The sequence below is a fragment of the Leuciscus leuciscus genome, assembly GCF_965113295.1.
Source record: "Leuciscus leuciscus genome assembly, chromosome: 12".
Classification (NCBI taxonomy): domain Eukaryota; kingdom Metazoa; phylum Chordata; class Actinopteri; order Cypriniformes; family Leuciscidae; genus Leuciscus; species Leuciscus leuciscus.
In genome coordinates this window covers 6,102,645-6,123,144 of record NC_138736.1, presented here as the reverse complement: position 1 = coordinate 6,123,144, position 20,500 = coordinate 6,102,645, and the positions used below count along the sequence as shown (strand labels likewise).

Sequence of the window (20,500 nt, the reverse complement as noted above, 5' to 3'; positions counted from 1 at the left end):
TAATCAGAAAAATGTTTTGAGCAGCAAATCAGCATATCAGAACGGTTTCTGAAGGATCATGTGACACTGAAGAATGGATTAATGATGGTAAAAAATTCAGGTTTGCATCACAGGAATAAATTACATTTTAAAATATATTAAAATATAAAACAGTTATTTGATATTGAAATACTATTTCACAATTTTACTGTTTTTACTGTATTTTTCATGAAAGAAAATGCATCCTTGTTGAGCATGTAAAAAAATACTCAAAAACTTTTAAAAAATCTTACCGACCCCAAACTTTTGAATGGTAGTGTATCTTAGATTTTATATACCTATTTAGAAATGTACTCCATGGTCCCTTTTTGTATTTTTGACTGTGTGAGAGGTTTAAAGTCCTGTGTAGATCCTCTCCTCTGCTCCGCCATTTATCAGTCTGTGTGTACCACAATCAACCTCAAGATGGCATCATTGAATCACTGTGTATGTCTACTGATCACTGAGCTGCAGTGTGTGTTGAGCTTCACAGGAAAACAGGAGGGTCATCTCCTGTACAGTGACAAAGGCAGACGTTAAGAGATGCGAGTTTATCTAAATGAGTATGTGTGCTTGCATCTACATGAGTATGTATGCTCATTTGTCTTTTTGCAATGGCTTGCACACTTTGACACTTGCTTGGATAGTTGTGTTGAGCATTGGTCCTCTGACCTGACACTGTGCAGGATGGAAAGACACGGCCTGTGCCAAGAGAGACTGGAGGGAGGCCACTGTGACTCTGAAGAGCGAGCGTCCTGCTCTGAGCCACCTCAATGAAGATGAGGTATTGCACCTTAGGGTTACACTTTATTTTGATGGTACACTTTAGACAGTCTACTAACTATAAGTAACTTTGAAACTACATGTCAACTAACTCTCATTAGAGTATTAGTTGACTGTAGACTCTTAGGTTATTAGATGTTAGGGTTAGGGTTCGGGTTGGTAGATGATAATTCGTGAACGAGTTGATTCTTTCCAAAGAACCTGCTGAATTGGTTAACAAATCACATCCGAATGATTCATTCGTGAATCGGACTGATTCCGAGTCAACAACTCACTGATTCAATGATCTGGTTAAAATGAGCCAATAACACGGATATTGTCATAGCTTGAAGGTGCACTTGATTTATAGCGCAAAGAGTAAGTTACTAAAGTTTGATGTTTGCATAGCGTTCCACTCAAAATGTTAATGCAGTTTGCCCTCTGTACATTTGTGTATTGTATTTGTAGACACATATTTATCTACACAAAGTTTCTCAGAATCCTGATTTTTTTAAATAGGCCTATATGGCGTATTATTTCACTTGTTTTTGCACTCAAACTTCCTTAAATCAAAATGTTAGCTTTTTTAGCTTTTAGCACTGATATGTTAACCTTAGGGTTATGAATAAGCTAGTGTGCTCCAAAAACAATGAAACAATTTTGCATTTAGGAGATTTTTTTTCTTTGTCTCTTACTTCCGCTAAAATGGATCACTGATTTTTATGACATCATCACGGACTTCAGCTTCTCATCACATCTTCTGTCCAACTAAATGCTCTCTAGAATCTAAAGCATCCCACTCCCTTTTCTATAAATACCACCTGGCCAAAGCGACCGTTGACACATCACAGAGCATTCAATATGTCCTGCCTTAGCTTCCTGTTTTAGTGGAAATTACGACAGCGCATCATACAAAGCTGCACGTTCCAAGGCACTTCAGTGGGCCTTTAAATGTCTGTTACTTACCACAAAGAACACACATATGGATAATGCAGGTCATGTGTCAGGTCAATTTTACAGGTGAGGTGTTGCTTTTCACTGCCCTACACTAGCAATAAGACCCTGTTCTTCCAACAGAAACACATCGAAGTCCTCCCTGTCAGACGCACTCCGCTCCGAGGCCAAAAGCTCCAGCTGCAGACTCTCAGCACTAACTCACACTAGGAGCCAACATCGAGACTCGAGCCCCTACAGTGCCTCACACTTGCAGCTGGGAAAAGGCTCCGCTTCTCTTGATTATCATTGCAGTCAGGCGATCTGGTTGGCACTTTCACTGGTCAGTTATTTTCCCCACAACGGCAGGATTTTATCCCACAACATGTGAGACCCTGAGATAATCGTCCGGCACGTCCAATCTTAATGACATGACTGTACATGCGGCCCTGTGCCAATGCACTCTGGAGGTTTCAGCCATACAGACGTCATATTCTGCTGTAGTTTTCCTCCCACGTTTCTAAATGCTGTGTTTGACTGATGGTCTTTGGCGTAAGAATGCCTGAATGTACTTAGTCATGGCTGAAGCTGCATGTTTTTACATTGTCATACTATAGGCTAACTCTGTTGCTGAACTCAAGGCATAATCTTGACTGAAATCGAACCTCATAAGTGATATTTTGGAATGCTTTATATACAAATACAGCCACTCCCCATGCAAAGCGCACAGGAGACTCTCCGCTTGTTGCGTGACCTCGTCCAAGCTTCTACTCATTTCACTTGAGGATACTATTTCAACAGCCGATTATGAGCATTATTTATTCATATTACACATTTAGGGTAAACTTTAAAAAAGTTAACACGTACTACAATCTCCGTGGTCTCAGCGTCCAGGACACAAATATTTTAAAGGATTTTTAAAAGATGAATCACTCTTTAGCCATCTGGGATTTCAGTATGGAGATAAAGTTAGGATCTTGATGTTATGGTAGAAATCATAATGAGCACACCATAAGTGTATATTAGCACTGTTTGTTGATTGCTTTTGTTATTTGATAGAGCGTTTGGACCCGGAAGTGGTGACGTGTGATGTCATACTTAACAATTGGATTGATGTTAAAGGGTTAGTTCACCCAAAAATGAAAATTCTGTCAGTAATTACTCATCCTCATGTTGTTCCAACCCCGTAAGACCTTCGTTCATCTTCGGATCACAAATTAAGATATTTTTTATTAAATCTGAGAGCTGTCTCACTCCTCCATAGGCTTCTAAGACACTATAACTTGCTGGCCCAGAAAATGCATTAAAGACATCGTTAATATAGTCCAAGTGACTACAGTGGCTCAATCTTAAGTTTATCAAGCGACGAGAATACTTTTTGTGCGCAAAAAACCCCCAAAATAACGACTTTATTCCACTATTTATTTCCTTCTCTCTGGGCCTCGAGTTTTTTCACGTAGTGTAACTGCGTAGCGCTTCTGTGTTGCACGTCACACACATGACCAGCGTCGGCCAATAGTGAGCCTACGTGTGACGTACAACACAGACGCGCCGCGCTAAAACACTACGTAAACTAACTCGAGGCTCAGAGAGAAGGAAATTAATCATGGAATAAAGTCGTTTTTTTTTTTTTTTTTTTACAAAAAGTATTCTCGTCGCTTTATAAACTTAAGATTGAGCCACTGTAGTCACTTGGACTATATTAACGATGTCTTTAATGCATTTTCTGGGCCAGCAAGTTATAGTGTCTTAGAAGCCTATGGAGGAGTGAGACAGCTCTCAGATTTAATCAAAAATATCTTAATTTGTGTTCCGAAGATGAACTAAGGTCTTACGGGGCTGGAACAACATGAGGGTGAGTAATTACTGACAGAATTTTCATTTTTGGGTGAACTAACCCTTTAATACAGGTGACAGAAGAGAAATGATGTGATACTTTAATAAGCTTAAATATACATTACAAGAACTTACAAATATGGGGTAAATATGAAGTTTTCAATTATTTTATTTTTTATTATAAGTCTTGTTTTGTGCGCCATCTTGGGTTAATTTTTTTTCACTGAGCTTGTTGCAGTGCATTATGGGAACATTCTCTACTAAGTATAAGTCTACACACCTAATGAGGAAAAATACAAGGTTTTGGTACAGTGCTTGTGCCCTATCTCTTTTTTTCTGGTTAAGATGAATACATGTAACCAATCCTTCTCGACCCAGCATGGGAGGTGGGCGCACTAACAAGGACACTAAAGAACAGAATCTCTACCGTGCTTCATGAAGCCAGTGGAGTGAAGTTTACCCTCACAACTCATACTAGCTGGCCTCCGTTACACTCACCCCTCTAAACCTCATTCCTATCCGGGTCACGGCACCAAATGTAACCGGTCCTACTCAACCCGCTCCAAGCGGCCTCTCTGGCATGGATGTAAACAAGGAGGCGGGCGCGCTAGTAAGGACACTACCGTCTCTACTCTACTGCAGTCTCTAGCATCAGCTGCCCCTCTTGAGGCCAGAGGAGTGAGGTTTACCTGCATAGCTCTTACTAGCTTGCTTCCGTTACATACAGAAGAGCTTTCAGAGTAATGAGGAAAAGACATAGCACAATAGGAAAATGAATGGGAGAAGCCATGATGCTTCATATAGCAGCTGTAGAAACAGAAGTCTACAAGAGCCAATAATCTTATTAATACATATTCAAAATAAATGTTCCAATTAAGGGGGTTTCACAGCGATGCCATAGAAAACCATTTCTGAACCACTGAAGAACCTTTCAGTGAACATTTTTTTCTTAGTGTGAAGAACATTTTAATAACCCAAAGAATATTTTTTCCAGGTAAACAGCCTTCTGTGTGTTTGAAAAGTCCCATGGATTTTAAAGGTTCTTCTCCTACTTTTCAAGAGTGTGAAGGCATTGTATGTTTTTTAGTTTTTTATCTACAATGAGCATATATATATATATATATATATATATATATATATATATATATATATATATATATATATATATATATATATTTAGCATGATTAAAGCTGTTAAATGTATGTTCTCATTGTTCTCATGACAAACAGTTTTGGTCTTTCCCCATTCAAGAAGACATTTTCTACACAGAAAATGCGTGGAGACTCCATTCATAAACACAGATAAAAAACTAAATATACAGAAAGGAGGAAGGGATAAGTCTCTAGATAGGATGGCAGGGAGCGGAGCTATCCTAACAAAGCGATTTTGGGCTTTGAACGTCATCTCACTAATAACTTATGTACATGTACACATACACACATACATGTATATAATTTGTGTGCTGTATTTATTAATTCGCATACTTTGGGAACAGTATACACAGTATAGATGAATTATTCAAATCTGTACATGTGTGTACATAAGTGATTTAATTTTTCACATTTCCCTCATTCTCTAAGTACTTTGCCTCATCCTGCCCGCCCTGATGACTTGTTGCACAGCTCTGCCTGAAAACGTCTCCACATTCTTTTCTTCGTAACGGCTCACACAGTAAGAACAGTAGTGTCTATGTGTGTGAGAGTGAGAGAGACTGCGACGTCTGCACTTCTGCCTCGCCTCTTTAACGCATTCCACTTTCACTCAGCTATCTCGCCCACACACTCGGCATGTGACTACCAGTGACAGGAAATCAAGGATGTCAAATCCAGCTCTCAGCTATGCAGCGCACCACTCTCTCCAAGAAGGCCTTCTTCAAAGCTCGCCGAGCCTCACCATGTTGTCCAATTCCAGCAGTTTTGCATTGATAGATCTAGAATTCCAAAATAAAAGTTGGGATAAATGCTGGATTTTTCCATAGCTTTCAGTTTTGCACCGATCCCTCACATGCATGTCTCTGTAACCTTAAAGGGGACATATCATGCTAAATCAATTTTTTTTTTCCTTAAATGCATTTTGTTGTATATTTGGAGTGTTTAGAAGTACAGAAAAGTTGAAATTATTCTCTTCAGGTGCTTCGTTGATATCTTTATATTCTGTTTTGGTCATATTTTTCAACCGGTTCAGATTTTTCTGTCATCTATGACGTTTTTTCAACTATTACGTCACAGTTTTTGCAGCGGAACTGCCAAATAAGGACATTGACTTCCGGCCCACCACTTCCAGCAATCCGCCATTTTTATTTCTCGCTGCAATTTTGTAGTCCAAGCTAAAGGATGCAGAAGTTACGAGAGGGTAAGTTAAAATGTTCGGTTGTTGGATGTAGTAACCCACACGCTTCATTACACCGTCTAATGTAGATGAACTGCCGCGCTTGTGACAGGGCGCATGTTTAACTGAAAGAACAAGCAGAGAGAGAGAGACACGGTCGCGCACGCGCACTCTCTCTCTTCGGAGCCAGGCGAAAGTGTAAACAAGACTTCACCTCTCTCTCCCTCGCACATATTAATCAAAATAAATGGACACGGTGGTAAAAGGTCAGAAGACCAAAGTTTCATGTGTAAATACAGTAACACACCATTGCGATACATCCATATGAAGACGTTGTTCTGCAGGTTCGTCGTCTTCATTTTCATCTCGCTCCGGCTCCGACTCTGGCTCGAACATGTAAGGCTGGATGGACAAGTCTTCCGTTGTTGACATTTTGTTAATAATGTGTGAATAAAAAGTTTCTGTGCCGCTAGATAATCGTATCTCTGCTATCAAACTACAAAAATGGCCGAACGGGGTGGAGTTGAACCGAGTGTCACCGCTACAACCTGGAGAGGGGGCGGGGTATGAAGTGTCTCAATTGCATTTAAAGAGACCGCACCAAAACGAGTTGCTCTCAGACGCACATCAGAAAAGGGGTAGAAAAGGGGCCTGTGGAGCTATAATAATGAGGAATTCAGACCCAAGCATTGCAGTTCCGCTTTATATAGACCACAAATGTATGATTTATATGTAAAAAGGAACGATTTAAAAGCATGCTATGTCTCCTGTAAAGGTGCAGTAAGCGATTTCTGAGAAACGCTGTTGGAAAAGTGGATCAGACCGAGCACCACAACACACTTGTAGCCAATCAGTAGTAGAGGGCGTATACATTCATGATGGGGGAGGAGAGAGAGTGTGCAAGAGGGAGATTTGAAGAAAGACTGTAGAAAGAGAGATGGCTGAGAGACATTACAAAAGAGAAAAGCTCAGAGGAATATCACTGGAAAAAGAAGGGGTATGATGAGGCAAGAGCTTTAGGAGCCATGTCAGTATTAGAAAAGCTTCCCAGCACTGGAGAAAACTAAGCGGAAAGGCCCGAAAAAGGACGCAGAGGTTGCGTTGATTCTGCTTCATTTACATGAGTAACATTGCTTTTGAGTGAGTGCTGCTGGCAACTAACAACCAACTCTTGCTTATATACTCATGTACTGCATGTTCATTTTTTGTTCTTCCTTTTTGTTCTTTTCATGAAGCTATATTTTGCGTGTTCATGCATTTGGGGGTGGGGGAGAGCTGCAGTGTTTATTTGGGTTGATTTTAAATATCAACAGTGTTCAAAAATGATTCTCAGAAATCACTTACTAGACCTTTAAAAAAATGAAATCAAAATTGACCATTATTTTTAATGGAATATTGCACTATTTATTATAAATGATTTATCTGTTCACTTTATGTGTCCTCAAAATCTTTAATCAAAATAACTTCCCCTCCCTCTTGCAGCGACATCTTCTCGTCTCTGATGACGTTTTTACTGAGGGCGGGACAACCTGTCACTCACATGACATCACAGCATTAGCAAACCACAGCCATCCAATCAATTCCCAGTGGAAATCAAGCCCCGCCTTACATTTTTTTCTTGTTTGAAAAGCTGTTTCACTCGGATATACGTCACAATAGGGGAGAAAAATCTATCGCAACATCCATTTTATAAACAATTTCAAGTTGTTGTTTTTTTTCAAAGTGTTTAGTGCTGACATTTCTGGGCTGTAGTTCTGTATAGCTGAGTTTTAAAGTGCCATATTATGATCTCAAATGATGTCTTTGTTGTTTGGTCTGCTCTGCTTTCCCTTCAGAGACAGAGTGTGAACACTGGTGAACACTGGTCAGGTTGACAGCATGAAGACTGGTCAGCTTTCCACGCCACTCATTTCAACCAAACCACTCTTCCACAGCTAGATCACAGAGACCATAGATTTGAACATTTATAAAATAGAGTGACCCGACTTTGATCTGATCGAATAAGCTGCATTCAAAGCTTTGTAGAAAATTACCGTAAAAGCTGCTATGTTGCTGTTATTTTATCAGAGGTACAAGACAGGGTAGTTGTTCATTTGAAAGAGTGGGACATGTGTCCAAAGTCCCTCCAAACACCCACAATATGATGTCATATTTAAGAGATTGGAGGTAAAACATGTCTTTATGAGGTAGCTGAGATTTGAGAACTGTAGCTGTTATTAATCATTCTGTCAGGACAAGTCATTTTGCTCAGCAGTGGTAAAGGCAACGCAACTACCCACCTGACCTCCCACATGCACTCACACAACTCACGTGTTGTTCTCCTCCCTCACAGACTGAGTGGATCAAGAGATGATGAAAATACTCAGAGGGAAGCCAGGGCAAGTTTGCACACATGTGATGTAATCAAAAGACATGGTTTTCCAAATATGCAGCATGCATGCGTTAGCTGCCAGACAGAAAAAGCCAGAGGTATTTTGGCTCATGTGTTTACTCTGTCACCAAATTATTTAAAAAGACAAGCCAGATGGAAATCATTCAACGGCACACACACAAATTGCTTCACCAAAAGGTTCAATGTTACATTCTGTGGTTAACACAACCGTGATTCGTAAATGTGATAGATCTCTAAACATGTGGTTTTATTATTTTGAAGAAAAAAAAAAGAGCTCTTAAATCTTATTCAGGTAAATCATTCAAGTCTCATAGGAAGCATGATGATTGGAGAAAAACTGTCAGTGCATTGTATAATGATAATGCAACGTACGTGTAGCGGCACATTCAAAGGCCCAATGAAAGTCTTTAAGATAAAACGATCCTTTATTTCCTTTTATGGCATATATAAAGGACGGAACTATAAAGGACTATATGAATTTATGACTACAATATTTATACAGTGTGGTTACTTGGCATGTTGCACAATAGGGGTAGTGACAAAGCAATAACGCAAAGTAAGTGAGAATATGATGTGAACCACAGTTTCTACTGGAATGTCTTTGTTGACAAAACAAGCAAAAGCAAAAGCTGTTGCTACGCGACAATATCGGATATCTTGCACTCATCTTACACAAAGAAAATGACACCAACACACTTCCTTCACTGTGTTGGTTTCTTCAAAGTAAATATTAGCTGTAGCACTCTGCAAAACTGATGAAACAAGTGGCATACAAATGGCGACAGTAAAACGCATTAGATAAAAATATTCAACGTAAAATAAACTAAATGCTGAACTGAATGGAAATATGAAAGCAAATACAATCAAATTGACAAATGGCTGCAAATCCATTCACGCTGATTGCTTTGATTGCTATGCTTTTGATTCGCTAAAAAGTACTGGTTCGCCAGAGTCACTTAATCGGATCAAACTATTCACTATTCACTCTGTGTTATCGTGCGCAGCCTGCGATGTAAACTCAACAGAAGGACATGTTTTCCTGCCATTATTTTGCGACATGCGCCTATATGCGGCTGCTTGTCGTGGAGCTGTAGATTCGCACCTCAATGTAAAGTGACGACGCCTGGAGTAAAAAGGTCCCCAAACAACAATTTTTTGGTTCCCAGAACATTAATTTTTGGTTCCTAGAACGTTCTTTTTAAAGATTTGTTTGAAAGTTTTCTTAACGGAAATGGAACGTTAGCTTTTGATTTGTATAACGTTATTCTAACGTTACTTTAACGCTCCCCTAACGTTAATTTAATGTTGCGCTAACATTATTCTAACGCTCCCAGAATTTTCCCCTTACCTCTTTACTCCGATATCATTACCCCGCTGTATGTCAGCAATCATCCAGCAGTATTGTTACATTTTTAGTTAATACAAATAAAATTTTAGTTTAAAATATCCACCCTGTTCTGGGAACTTTATTTTATGGTTGCAAAATAATAACCTAAACCAACCATTAGAGAACGTTCTGAATAAGTTATTTTTATTCTCAAAAACAAAAAAAAACAAACGGGAACCAAATACTAACGTTAGGGAAACGTTCCGTGTTTGCTGGGTCAGTCTTAAGATTTTAACAATTACTATCAAGATCATTCATTACACAATATAGTAACGACAAAGCCTATATATTACCCAACCCTACTTATTATTCAGTTCTCTCAACTGAAGAGTTTGAGAGTCACCCTAACTGACCCCAAACGAACTCTCACAGTAATTCACAGACTATGAAATGATGTACAGTATGCGTCTGAATTCTCCAAACGTACCCTGGTTTTGGAACAGTGCTTCATTTTCACATGAATGTGAGGAGCAGCTGTCAGTTTAGAAAGTTAAAGGGGCAGCTCTGTGTGAGCTCGAATAAACAGTGGACAGCTGGCCTGGGACAATGGCACCTCAGTTAATGATTAATGCTGTTAATGAACAAATCAAGAAAGCTCTTGATACTTTCCAGAACTCTTCACTCACAGCCAGCGATGTGTTGACCCATAAAGGCCCCTCGTCACGGGTCTGTGGTAGAAGTGCTTTGGGAAGGAGAGGCAGAAAATATCAGTGACTATTTGTATCATTACAGTCCCCCCTGAAAAACACCAGATATGCATGAGTCAGCACAGTATGGACTTACTGTCTTTTTCATGTTTACACAGTACTAATGCAACATTGTTACTGTGTTTGGCCCCAAATGCTGATGTAATCATCACAATATACGCAATTTCCTGAGCTGAGAAAGCTTCTGCTAAGAACATAAATTCAGATCTGCTACAAAACACAGCGTTAGCATTGATTCTCGCTAGCTGCAACAGTGAAAGCTTTGAGATCTATGGGGTATCCTTACGATGTTTATTCCGCTAGTGCACAGTCCCCTCACAAATCACTGATAAATGGCTATTCATGTAAGTGATAACAGATGTGAGGGTCTCATTTAGAGCCAGTGAAAGTGTGTTCTGTATGATGTGTAAAAGCGCTGTGTGTTCGTTCGGCCCTCCATTTGCAGAGGTGGCAGGTGTTCCTCCGTTCTCCAAAAAAGCAAGTTTTTATGTTCCTCCTCAAGTTAGTTACTTGGTTTCCATGGAAATGCTCAACAGAAAGAGTCTTGTCTTAAGGGGCCTGTGCCGGGGAAGGCTTTACTAGCTGCCTGGACCGGACTTTAGTGAAGAAGGGGAGAAAAAAAGGGGGAAAAAAGATGAAAAATCAATCCAACATGGAAAAACAACTGAGCATTGTCTCTGTGCCTGATGCTGTGATTGAATGGAGATGTTCAGAGCAGATGTTTCATATGGAAGAGTACTGGGCTTTCACATCATTAAATCGCCTTAAAATGTCCTATATTTAAAGGGGTCCTATATGCTTTTTTACATTTCCAACTTTCTTCAGTGTGTGATGTTGCTGTTTGAGCATGAAAAATGTCACTCCAAAGAGAGTTATTCTCTATATCAATGTAACTGTTTCTGAACTCCCTGAAACACCTCCAATGTAGTCTTTAGTTTTCATCCGGGAAGGAACACGTCACAATATTCCTCATTTAAATAATTCCCGCCAAAGGCATACGCAAAAACAGTGGCAGGGCTGGCTGACTTAGTTAGATAGTGTTTTGAAAATCATGGTTATGGTAAGGGGAGTGACATTTCCGAAACATGCTCGAAGCAGTTGACCAATCACAACACACTGGTCCAGCTGACCAATCAGAGCACATTAAGCTTTTCAGAAGGAGGAGCTTCATAAGGACAGGAACTAAACAGAGCGTTACTGACAGACTGGGAAGAGAGAAGCTGCAACAATGTCAAATATGTGAAAAATAATGTTTTTTGAACATTGAAACCCCCAAAACAAAGTCAAAACTATCAAAAAGGACATAACAGGTCCCCTTTAATAATAATAGAACAGCCTTACAGTTGTGTAAGATCTATACTGACAAAGATAAGACTTCCGGAAACTGAGGAGGACACATCACAAAGCTATCTAGTTCTCATATCTTTTACATTAGTGTGGGTGGAACTATTTAAATTAATCTATAACTAAGGAATGAGGTGACATGCAACTCACTCTCAGTTTTTGAAATATAGTAATACTGTTATTGAGCAACATTAAATTGTTCAAAAGTGACAGTAACGACATTTAAAATGTTACAAAAGTTTTCTATTTTAGATCAGCTTTCTATTCATCAAAGAATCCTGAAGAAAATGCTTCAGTTTCCCCACAAATATGAAGCAGCATAACTGTTTCCACCTTTGATAATAAGATGAAAGGTTTTTTGAGCATCAAATCAGCATATTGGAATGATTTCTGAAGGATCATGTGACCCTGAAGACTGGAGTAATGATGCTATAAATTCAGCTTTGATCACAGGAATAAATTACTATGAAATTTATTAAAATAGAAAACAGTTATTTTGAATGATAATATTTCACAATATTACTGCTTTACTGTATTTTTGACCAAACAAACATAGCCTGAGCATAAGTTGTTCCAAATCTGTATGAGTTCCGTTGTTCTGACACAAAATATATTTTGAAGAATTTTGTTTTGCTGGTTTTGTCCAAACAATGAATGTCAATGGGGTCCAAAACAACAAAAGGACCATTTGACTTTAATTGTATGGACAAAAACAAACAAAAACAAAACACTGAGACATTTTCGAAATACCTTTCTAACAGCATATACTGTCATTTGTCAGAGACTAATGCTTTTCGATATGTAATCTCCTTCATCCATAGATGTAAACCAAACATAAGGTTGTTTTATCATTAACAAACCGCACAGACGCTGCGTTTCGGGTGTGGTGACGAGCAGTTATTCTGTACACTGAGGGGACAGTGAATCGACTAAGAGTAACATGAGGACTATCGGGATCACTTTCACAAATGCTGCCTCCATGTGTGGCTGAATCTGATTTGAGAAAGCCGATCTGCAAGGCTGCTGTCGGGCCGACTGGTGTCTGGTCAGAAGTGTATGGGGTGGAAAGGTAATCTGGTAGAATGTCACCTGTTCTCCATTGGAGAGAGTCTCTCTTACATAGACAGACTGATCCCCATCTGCCACTCAAGCTTCTCAAATAACCGCAGAGATTGTCATTTAAAAAGCACTGATAGTGTATGATTGGACCCTTTCATTCCAGTCATTGTAATGATAAGCAAAGCATATGCAAAAAGACACATAAAACGATTTAACTTGTGCAACAAATGGCTAATCCAACAGTTTTATATATACTTTCTCTTTTTAAAACCTCACATTTCAAAAGCCTGAAAGCTTTAACATTAGTGTGGCAACAGAATTTGCATCTCCTGATGCTTTATGCAATACTGTGCAGCCTTTACCTCGTTAAAATAAGTTATGACAACATAAGGTTAACAACAAAAAAGTTAAGCGATTTTCACTTTTTAAGTAAGGAATAATTGACCACGAGCCATTGAATTATTAGAAAAATAATGCACACGTTACACCTCGTATTCCGCTTATACTATAGTTACCACACCCCAAAACATTGTTCAGATGATTTATTTCAAGATGTTTGTCAGTTTTTTGTCCTTGAAACACTCTTGTGTGTGGGACTATTTTCTTACGCGTCTAATAATCCCAATCCTTCGTTGCTAATTCCAAAACGTCATTTTTGAGCTAGTAATGGAGACTTGAGCCACTGATAGCAGACTAATGCAGTTATTAGTGATAAGTGATGTGGAACTGTAATGCGGTCAAGACCTGCCTGGAACTACTTTAGCCGTGCATTTCTCTGAAAATAATTGCACGCCTTAGAATGTTCGTCAACCAATCAGATTCAAGCATTCAACTGCCCCGTAGTATAAAGTCAGTTTAATGTAATTAAACAGACTTCAGACAATTTTTTTTTTACAGAGCATAAATATTGTGAAGGGTGTCAAAAAAGTTTTAGGAGTAAAAATAGTGTTTAGTAAAAAACTCTAAACAGGAAATTCTCACCGCATTTACATATTCTGACTAAATTATTCACTTTTGATTTGAAGCATGTGTTTGTTTTCATAAACCATTAAAGCTTTTACTGGGAGACAATTAAAATGCCTTGGTACGAGATAATTATCTCAACCACAAAATTCCTCTTCATCCACAAAAAAACAAACGTTAAAACAACACACTCACCACCATGCTGTATAAATCTCCCGTTTCATCGCACAGACATTCTTGTCCCCAAGAATAATTTAATGTTACATATTTTGCTGTATTCTTTTTTTTAACGTATCCATTCAGTGACTCATTTGAGCCTTGTTTTATGACATCTGTCTCGCACAGAATGTTTGACTGTTTCTCCTTTTTCAAAATGACTACTTTGGCATGGCTCAAAGGACAGTGAGCATACCACACACAAACCAATTTAATTGTTTTGTTTTTCACTGCCTAATAAGCATGTGTATGCATGGTAATGTATTCAATCTGGGAAATGGCTCTCAGAGCTCATTTAAAATGAACAATCATGATGCATAAATGTACAGGGAAGCCTTTGCAGTTATTGGTTTAGAGGCCATTGTGTGTAAAGTGTGCTTTGTGATGCAAAAAAGTTGAATTTTAAGTTGACAAGAGGGGGCACACATGGGGAAACTGTACTGGCAGACAAACCTTCTTCAAACTCATCATCTGCCCCCATGCCGAACTGCTCTCACTCAAATCAACGAGCGTTCAGTTTGTCTGAACGCTGAAGACGACCCCCCCCAATCTTTTATTGTTCAATTTTGAATTCCAATTCCAATCTTTTATTCCAATTTTGGTGAACCTGTTCGAATTGTAGCACATGGTGTAGAATTGTAGACAGGAGATCGACTACTTTTGACTGACAAAATTCCAGCCACCGGAAACACTAACTGATAAAGTGAGTCGTACAAAACCTTTCTTTTTAGTAAACTCTGTGTACACAAACAATGTTCTCAATGCTCGAGTTCATGTGTAGAGCCCCTGGTGATACTTCGAGCACAGTTTTATGTTGTGTCGAACCTTCTTAGTGTTTTAAAAATAGTGATTTTGATGCTATCATAGAAGTGCCCCATGCACTCCCATTCAAAAGGCATTTTAACCTAAAACGAAAATATGGTCAATCTTAAAAGTGGCGTTTCCATTCTAATTATGCTTTTACACGAAGGTTTGACTCGGATAGATTAACAAAAAGAGCCTAGGTTCGATTTTGGCGAGAGTTACCCTTTAAAGGTTGGACTTGTACGTCCAAAGAAGCTCTTCTGCAGACCTCGGTTGTAACAACTGGTAATTTGAGTTACTGTTGCCTTTCTATCAGCTCGAACCAGTCTGGCCATTCTCATCTGACCTCTGGCATCAACAAGGCATTTTCGTCCACAGAACTGAGGCTCACTGGATATTTTCCCTTTTTTGGACCATTCTCAGTAAACCCTAGAGATGGTTTTGCATGAAAGCACCAGTACATCTGCAGTATCTGAAATATCAACAACCATGCCACATTCAAAGTCATTTAAATCACCTTTCTTCCCCATTCTGGAGCTCAGTTTGAACTTCAGCAGATCATCTTGACCACATCTACAAGTCTAAATGCATTGAATTGCTGCCATGTGATTGTCTGATTAGATATTTGCATTAACAAGCAGTTGAGGTGTACCTAATAAAGCGGACTTTTGGCTATACATACAGTAGTGGACATAAATGTTGACATCTTCACCCAAATTTGTTAAAGCATATTGCGTAGTTGTGCTTGGAGTCATTAGTTTTATTTGTGATAACGCAATGAAACATGGCAAATTGTGTGGACATCATTTTTGGCCAGGCTGTCATAAGGATTATGAAAAATCAATAACTTGATTATGTTAGTCAATGCTATTTCATTGTGATCTTTTTGTTTCTCTATGTATTTTGCATTCTAAAATAAAATCTGTAGCTGTAGTTTTCCTTCATTTTGTCAGATAAACACCTCAACCGAGTTTAGTGTTTTGTTCTTCCCTCATATTTCAAATACTTACAAATATTTTCCAATAAATATTTTCTCGAAACTTGTAGGGTCCTTAAATACAGGTGACAAAATAGGTCATGATGAATCATAAGTGGCTTATCCATAAACAGTGGCCAATACTTGTGTATAGATTTTGCAGTGTTACTAAAATACAACATCAGGGTAAGACATGTGACACTAAAATAATGCACTAAATGCAACATAAAACACAATAAATGTACATTAATATTATTTACAAATTATTTACCATCAATTTTCATTCACACAACAATTCTATTTATAACCCTTATAGTACATTTTAACTGTATACATAGTGAAATATTAACTAATAAACAATTTTACTGTAGCATTTTTGCACTGCAATAGATCTCAGCTTATCAATCCGCAGTGCAATAACTTTATTTTTAACAACCGTAATTTAACACGTTAAAGAAAACCAATGCTACACGATACGACTTAAGTAATGCAGTTATTGATAAGGAAAATTTACTGTATGCATAATTAAGAAGAGATATTATGATGCCTCACTAAGTTTCTAAGATGCATCCAATAACCTTTCCGCGTCCCAGCTCTTTCCCCCGCGGTGATCCCGTTTTGACACCGAGACAAAAACAAAAAAGCAGTATGAATGGTGAAGGAGCGAGCAGGCAGGGAGAAAGCAAGAGGAGGCGGTTAGTCTTTGTAGTCGGAGAGGAATGCGGAAACGCTCCTGCTCTGTGTCAAACTGCTCTGAAGGGGGTCAAGGCACATTCAGCCAGCGTGGGAAAGCGAGGAGGAGACCGAGCACACACACGCACGCACACACGCTGCATATTCCTGCATAGATGGGAAAAACATAAAGGGGGAAGGAGGACGGTCGCAGCAGATCGATGAAAATCAGTAACTTTTTGATCCACTCTGCTTTCTTGAGGGACTGATAGGACGATCTTTCACTTGATCTGCAGTTGCAGTGGTGTGTGTGGTACTGCTGGGAGATGGGGCTTAGCGCGTGCACCATCCGTCTACCTGTGTGGCCCGTTGCGAGGACACTGCACGAGCTGTGATGCGTGTGGAGGAGACGCTGGGAAAGTTACTGAAGTTTATGAATGACGCGACTCTCCGGGCGGAATATAGGCTAACAAACGGGGTAACTATGCTGGACAAACTCCCATTCACTTGTGTTGCTTCTATTATTTGTACGTTCATTGCGCGTTTGTACATCTGGGGATTTTGCATGCAATATGGTTTATTAGAGTGTGGAAGTAAAAGTAGACGCTTTATTTCTAGCGTTTATTGATATGCCGAGCTAAACAATGCAATCAGTAGACAACCACGTGCTCAAGGCTGTGCGGCACAAAGAAGAGCAATACTTGTCATTAGAAAACTCAAATCGTTTATATTTTATTGGCAATGTGCGCACGTGCTAGAGTCAATCGCGTACTGTACGGAAACGAGTTATATTAAGCATATGTGTTGACGCGAAGGTTAACGAGTAATTATGTGTTAGTGACGATTTTAAATGCAAATCATGAATTGAATAGATTTTTTTTTTCTTTAAACGTTTTCAACTTCTGAATTGAACGCTGTGGTGATATTATTTTGATTTAATTAAGTTATTTATATACACGTGATTTTTTTATTTATTTTTTTAAATAATTTTTACATAGCCTATTTCTGTGGGGCTTTAACGTCAGGGTGGTGTAACTTCTGGGGAAAAGTCCTATGAAAAGACAACAATTTTACTTTTCTTAAGTATTTTTAATTATTTATTTAACATTGTTTTTAAAGTAGGCTATAGGTTTATTATTATTTTATAATTAGATATAATGATTATAATATGTATTTAAACTGTCTGTCAATGTGGTCTAACCAGCATGCAGGGAGCCATTTTGTTGTCATGTGACATGAAAAACTATAAAACAGGAAACTGTTACTGTGAAGTCTTCTGTAGACCCGCATAACTGTGACAAGGTCATTCATTTTTAATAAAAATATAATATTGACCTTAATGAAAAATCATGTTTTGTTCAAGTCAAATTGAGTAACATAAATACATTTTCCATATTCTTGACAAAAAAAATATTGGTGAAAAAAGAACACTTGAAAAATAGAACTCTTTGAAAACAATTATTAAGTTGTATACAATCACAAAACATATAGGCTATTCAAGCTGCAAAGTATAAGTTTTTGCTTGATGGTTACACCACTTGACATGTCATTAGCTTATGATGCTTTGTAGCATGGTATAAAATGTATGAAATAGTCTACAAAGGTTGAAATTCTAAGAATTTTACACATGTGCTTTAACTAGACCTTTTCTCCAAGAAACTAGACATTTTCTCCTTTATATCATCCGGGACATCATCATTTACCCACATTCTTTATTGCTGTGGACTCCAGATGTTGATAACTGAACTTTCCTTGATGTTATAGGCCATAAAAGCGGCTAAGCTAGCTTTGTGTATGTTGTATTTATGGTTTAAGATCCATATATCTGTTATCTTAAGTGCAGAGATAAGATTTGATTTAACTCTGATCACATTGGTGTTTACCTCTGCCTCCTTTTGTGCTCGCGCTCTACAGGCAGTGCACGTGCCAGCGCCGCTCTCCCAATAATGCCTTTGTGAAATATCCGCGCGCTCGTCACATTTCGGGATTCCCCGCAGTACCTCGCCGTGTGAGAAAAAAAATGGACAAAGAGAGCATAACCCAACAATATGAGCCGGTGGCTGAGATCGGCGAAGGTGCATACGGAAAGGTGTACAAAGCACGGGATTTGAAGAACGGAGGCCGCTTTGTAGCCCTGAAAAGAGTTCGGGTGCAGACCGAGGAAGAGGGAATGCCGCTGTCAACTATCCGCGAGGTGGCGGTGCTGAGGCAACTGGAGTCCTTTGAGCATCCCAATGTGGTCAGGTAAGAACGTGGGGGCGGGGGGGTCCTGGTTTGTTTTGTTTATAGATGATAACTTCACATACTCCCTCTTGTTATACGCATTTCCTGCTAGGGTGTAGGTTTGTTTGAAGTTGGACATATTGCAAGGAGACAATCCTGATATATATGGGTCAATGACAAATAAAGCTTCAAAAAAGAGTTTTTTAAAACAGATGTAATGCATATTTTTTTTAATAACATTTCGAAATGTTTAAATCAATTTTTTTGACTGTTTATGTCAGGCGGTGCAACTGAATAGTTGTATGTATATATAGAATACTGTAGTTGTACCACCTGACATGGAAAGTGTACCAACCTACCCATAGTTGAAAAACTGAAAGCAGTTTTTACCAGTGTTTGAAAGAGATCTATAAACCTTTTCATTCTGCAAGGATAGTTTTTTTAAAACACCTGCAATGACTTCTCTTCTCTTCTATTCTCTAATGACGTGTTCATTGGCTCAAGGGCGGGACAACCTGTCACTCGCATGACATCACAGCAATAGAACGTAATCATGGTAGCGCCAGATTGAAGTTCAGTTCAGTTGATTGTACTGTTGTTTAACAGCATACATTTCGAAACGTCTTTTCGAAAAAGAAAAAAAACTTTGAGACAACAAAACCTCCATAAAACAGTTTTGTGAGTTGTGAAAATTACGTGATCAAGTTTATCCCCCACAGCCTTGTTTTCATCCGAGTTAAATTCAATATGGTGTCTAACCAAACCACAATGATCCAATCAATCCCCAATGGACAAAATCAAGTCCTGTCCAACATTTTTTCTTGTTCAAGAAGTCGTTTCCCTCAGATATTCATCACAGTATAGGGAAGAAAGACTATCGCAACTTCCGTTTCATGCCGACTTTAAGTACTGTTGGTCATGTCAGCAGGAGATCCGGTAATAGGCAAGATAGGGTGGCAGCTGTCACACGTTACTATCCATAAAACGCTTTGCTGTAACGATCTCTGGTGTGTAGGCCTTTCACACCCATTATTTCCTGTCACATCATTTTGCCCTCATCGACCCTTGTTCAAGGGAGATCCCCTATGAACTTCAAGAAAATGAAGACACTTTTTTTTCAATTGAGCTGCATACATTTGCTGTATTCAACTCCATCAGCTTACTTTGCTGTGGAGCAATATGCCCACTGGGTTTTCTCAGGTACTGAAATAGCTCAAGTGTGGGGAACTTGTAATTCAATTCGAAATCGTAATGAATTGATATATTGGCCAATTTGAGATTGCTGGCATTGGATGATAGTCATGCTAACTCAAGCCAATCAAGAGCACTGAGTAGTTTTCAGATTTTATAAATTGAAAAAATATGATAATGTTACTTTAATTAAGCATTTCTCCAAATCTTTGTAAATATTATCAACATTGGCCCCTGATGTAACCAAATGTCAATCACTAGCCATGATGATAATGAAATGAGTGATCTTTCCAAAGTATAAACATATTCAAAGAGCTAAGCATCTCTGCAAAAGATCATCTAGTCAACCAAAACATTTAGGATGAGGATGTCGTCAAGGAACAGCTATGCGGGTCTCATTGTTTTGATAATTAGATTGTCAAATGCAAATGGTACCATTGACGCATGCACCTCTCTGACAATTCACCTTTCCTGGTCAACTGAAACGATACCCATTGTTGACCTTTATGTGCAGATGTGAAACCATTGATGCGCAAATATCTGTGAGCAGTCGGCCGTCTTTCTCGACAGCGAATAGATGCATTTTAATTCCTCATTGTCTGCGTCTGGCATCAAGGTCGTCTTCCATTGTTTTGGTAATGTGTGTTGATTTTATAGCTCGGTAGCTAAAAAAAAACACCGGAGTTCT

The 20,500-nt window shown here is 38.7% G+C and overlaps 1 protein-coding gene across 1 annotated transcript in view; it reads left to right on the top strand.

Moving 5' to 3' along the window:
• Positions 1-16,500: 16,500 nt before the first annotated feature.
• Positions 16,501-20,500, top strand: part of cdk6 (cyclin dependent kinase 6) — a 46,048-nt gene continuing 42,048 nt past the window's right edge. Inside the window, exons 1-2 of the mRNA XM_082187113.1 lie at positions 16,501-16,876; positions 18,313-18,642. Coding sequence (XP_082043239.1) covers positions 18,419-18,642 — 224 coding nt within the window. The 5' untranslated portion in view covers positions 16,501-16,876; positions 18,313-18,418. The remainder of the gene's footprint in view (positions 16,877-18,312; positions 18,643-20,500) is intronic.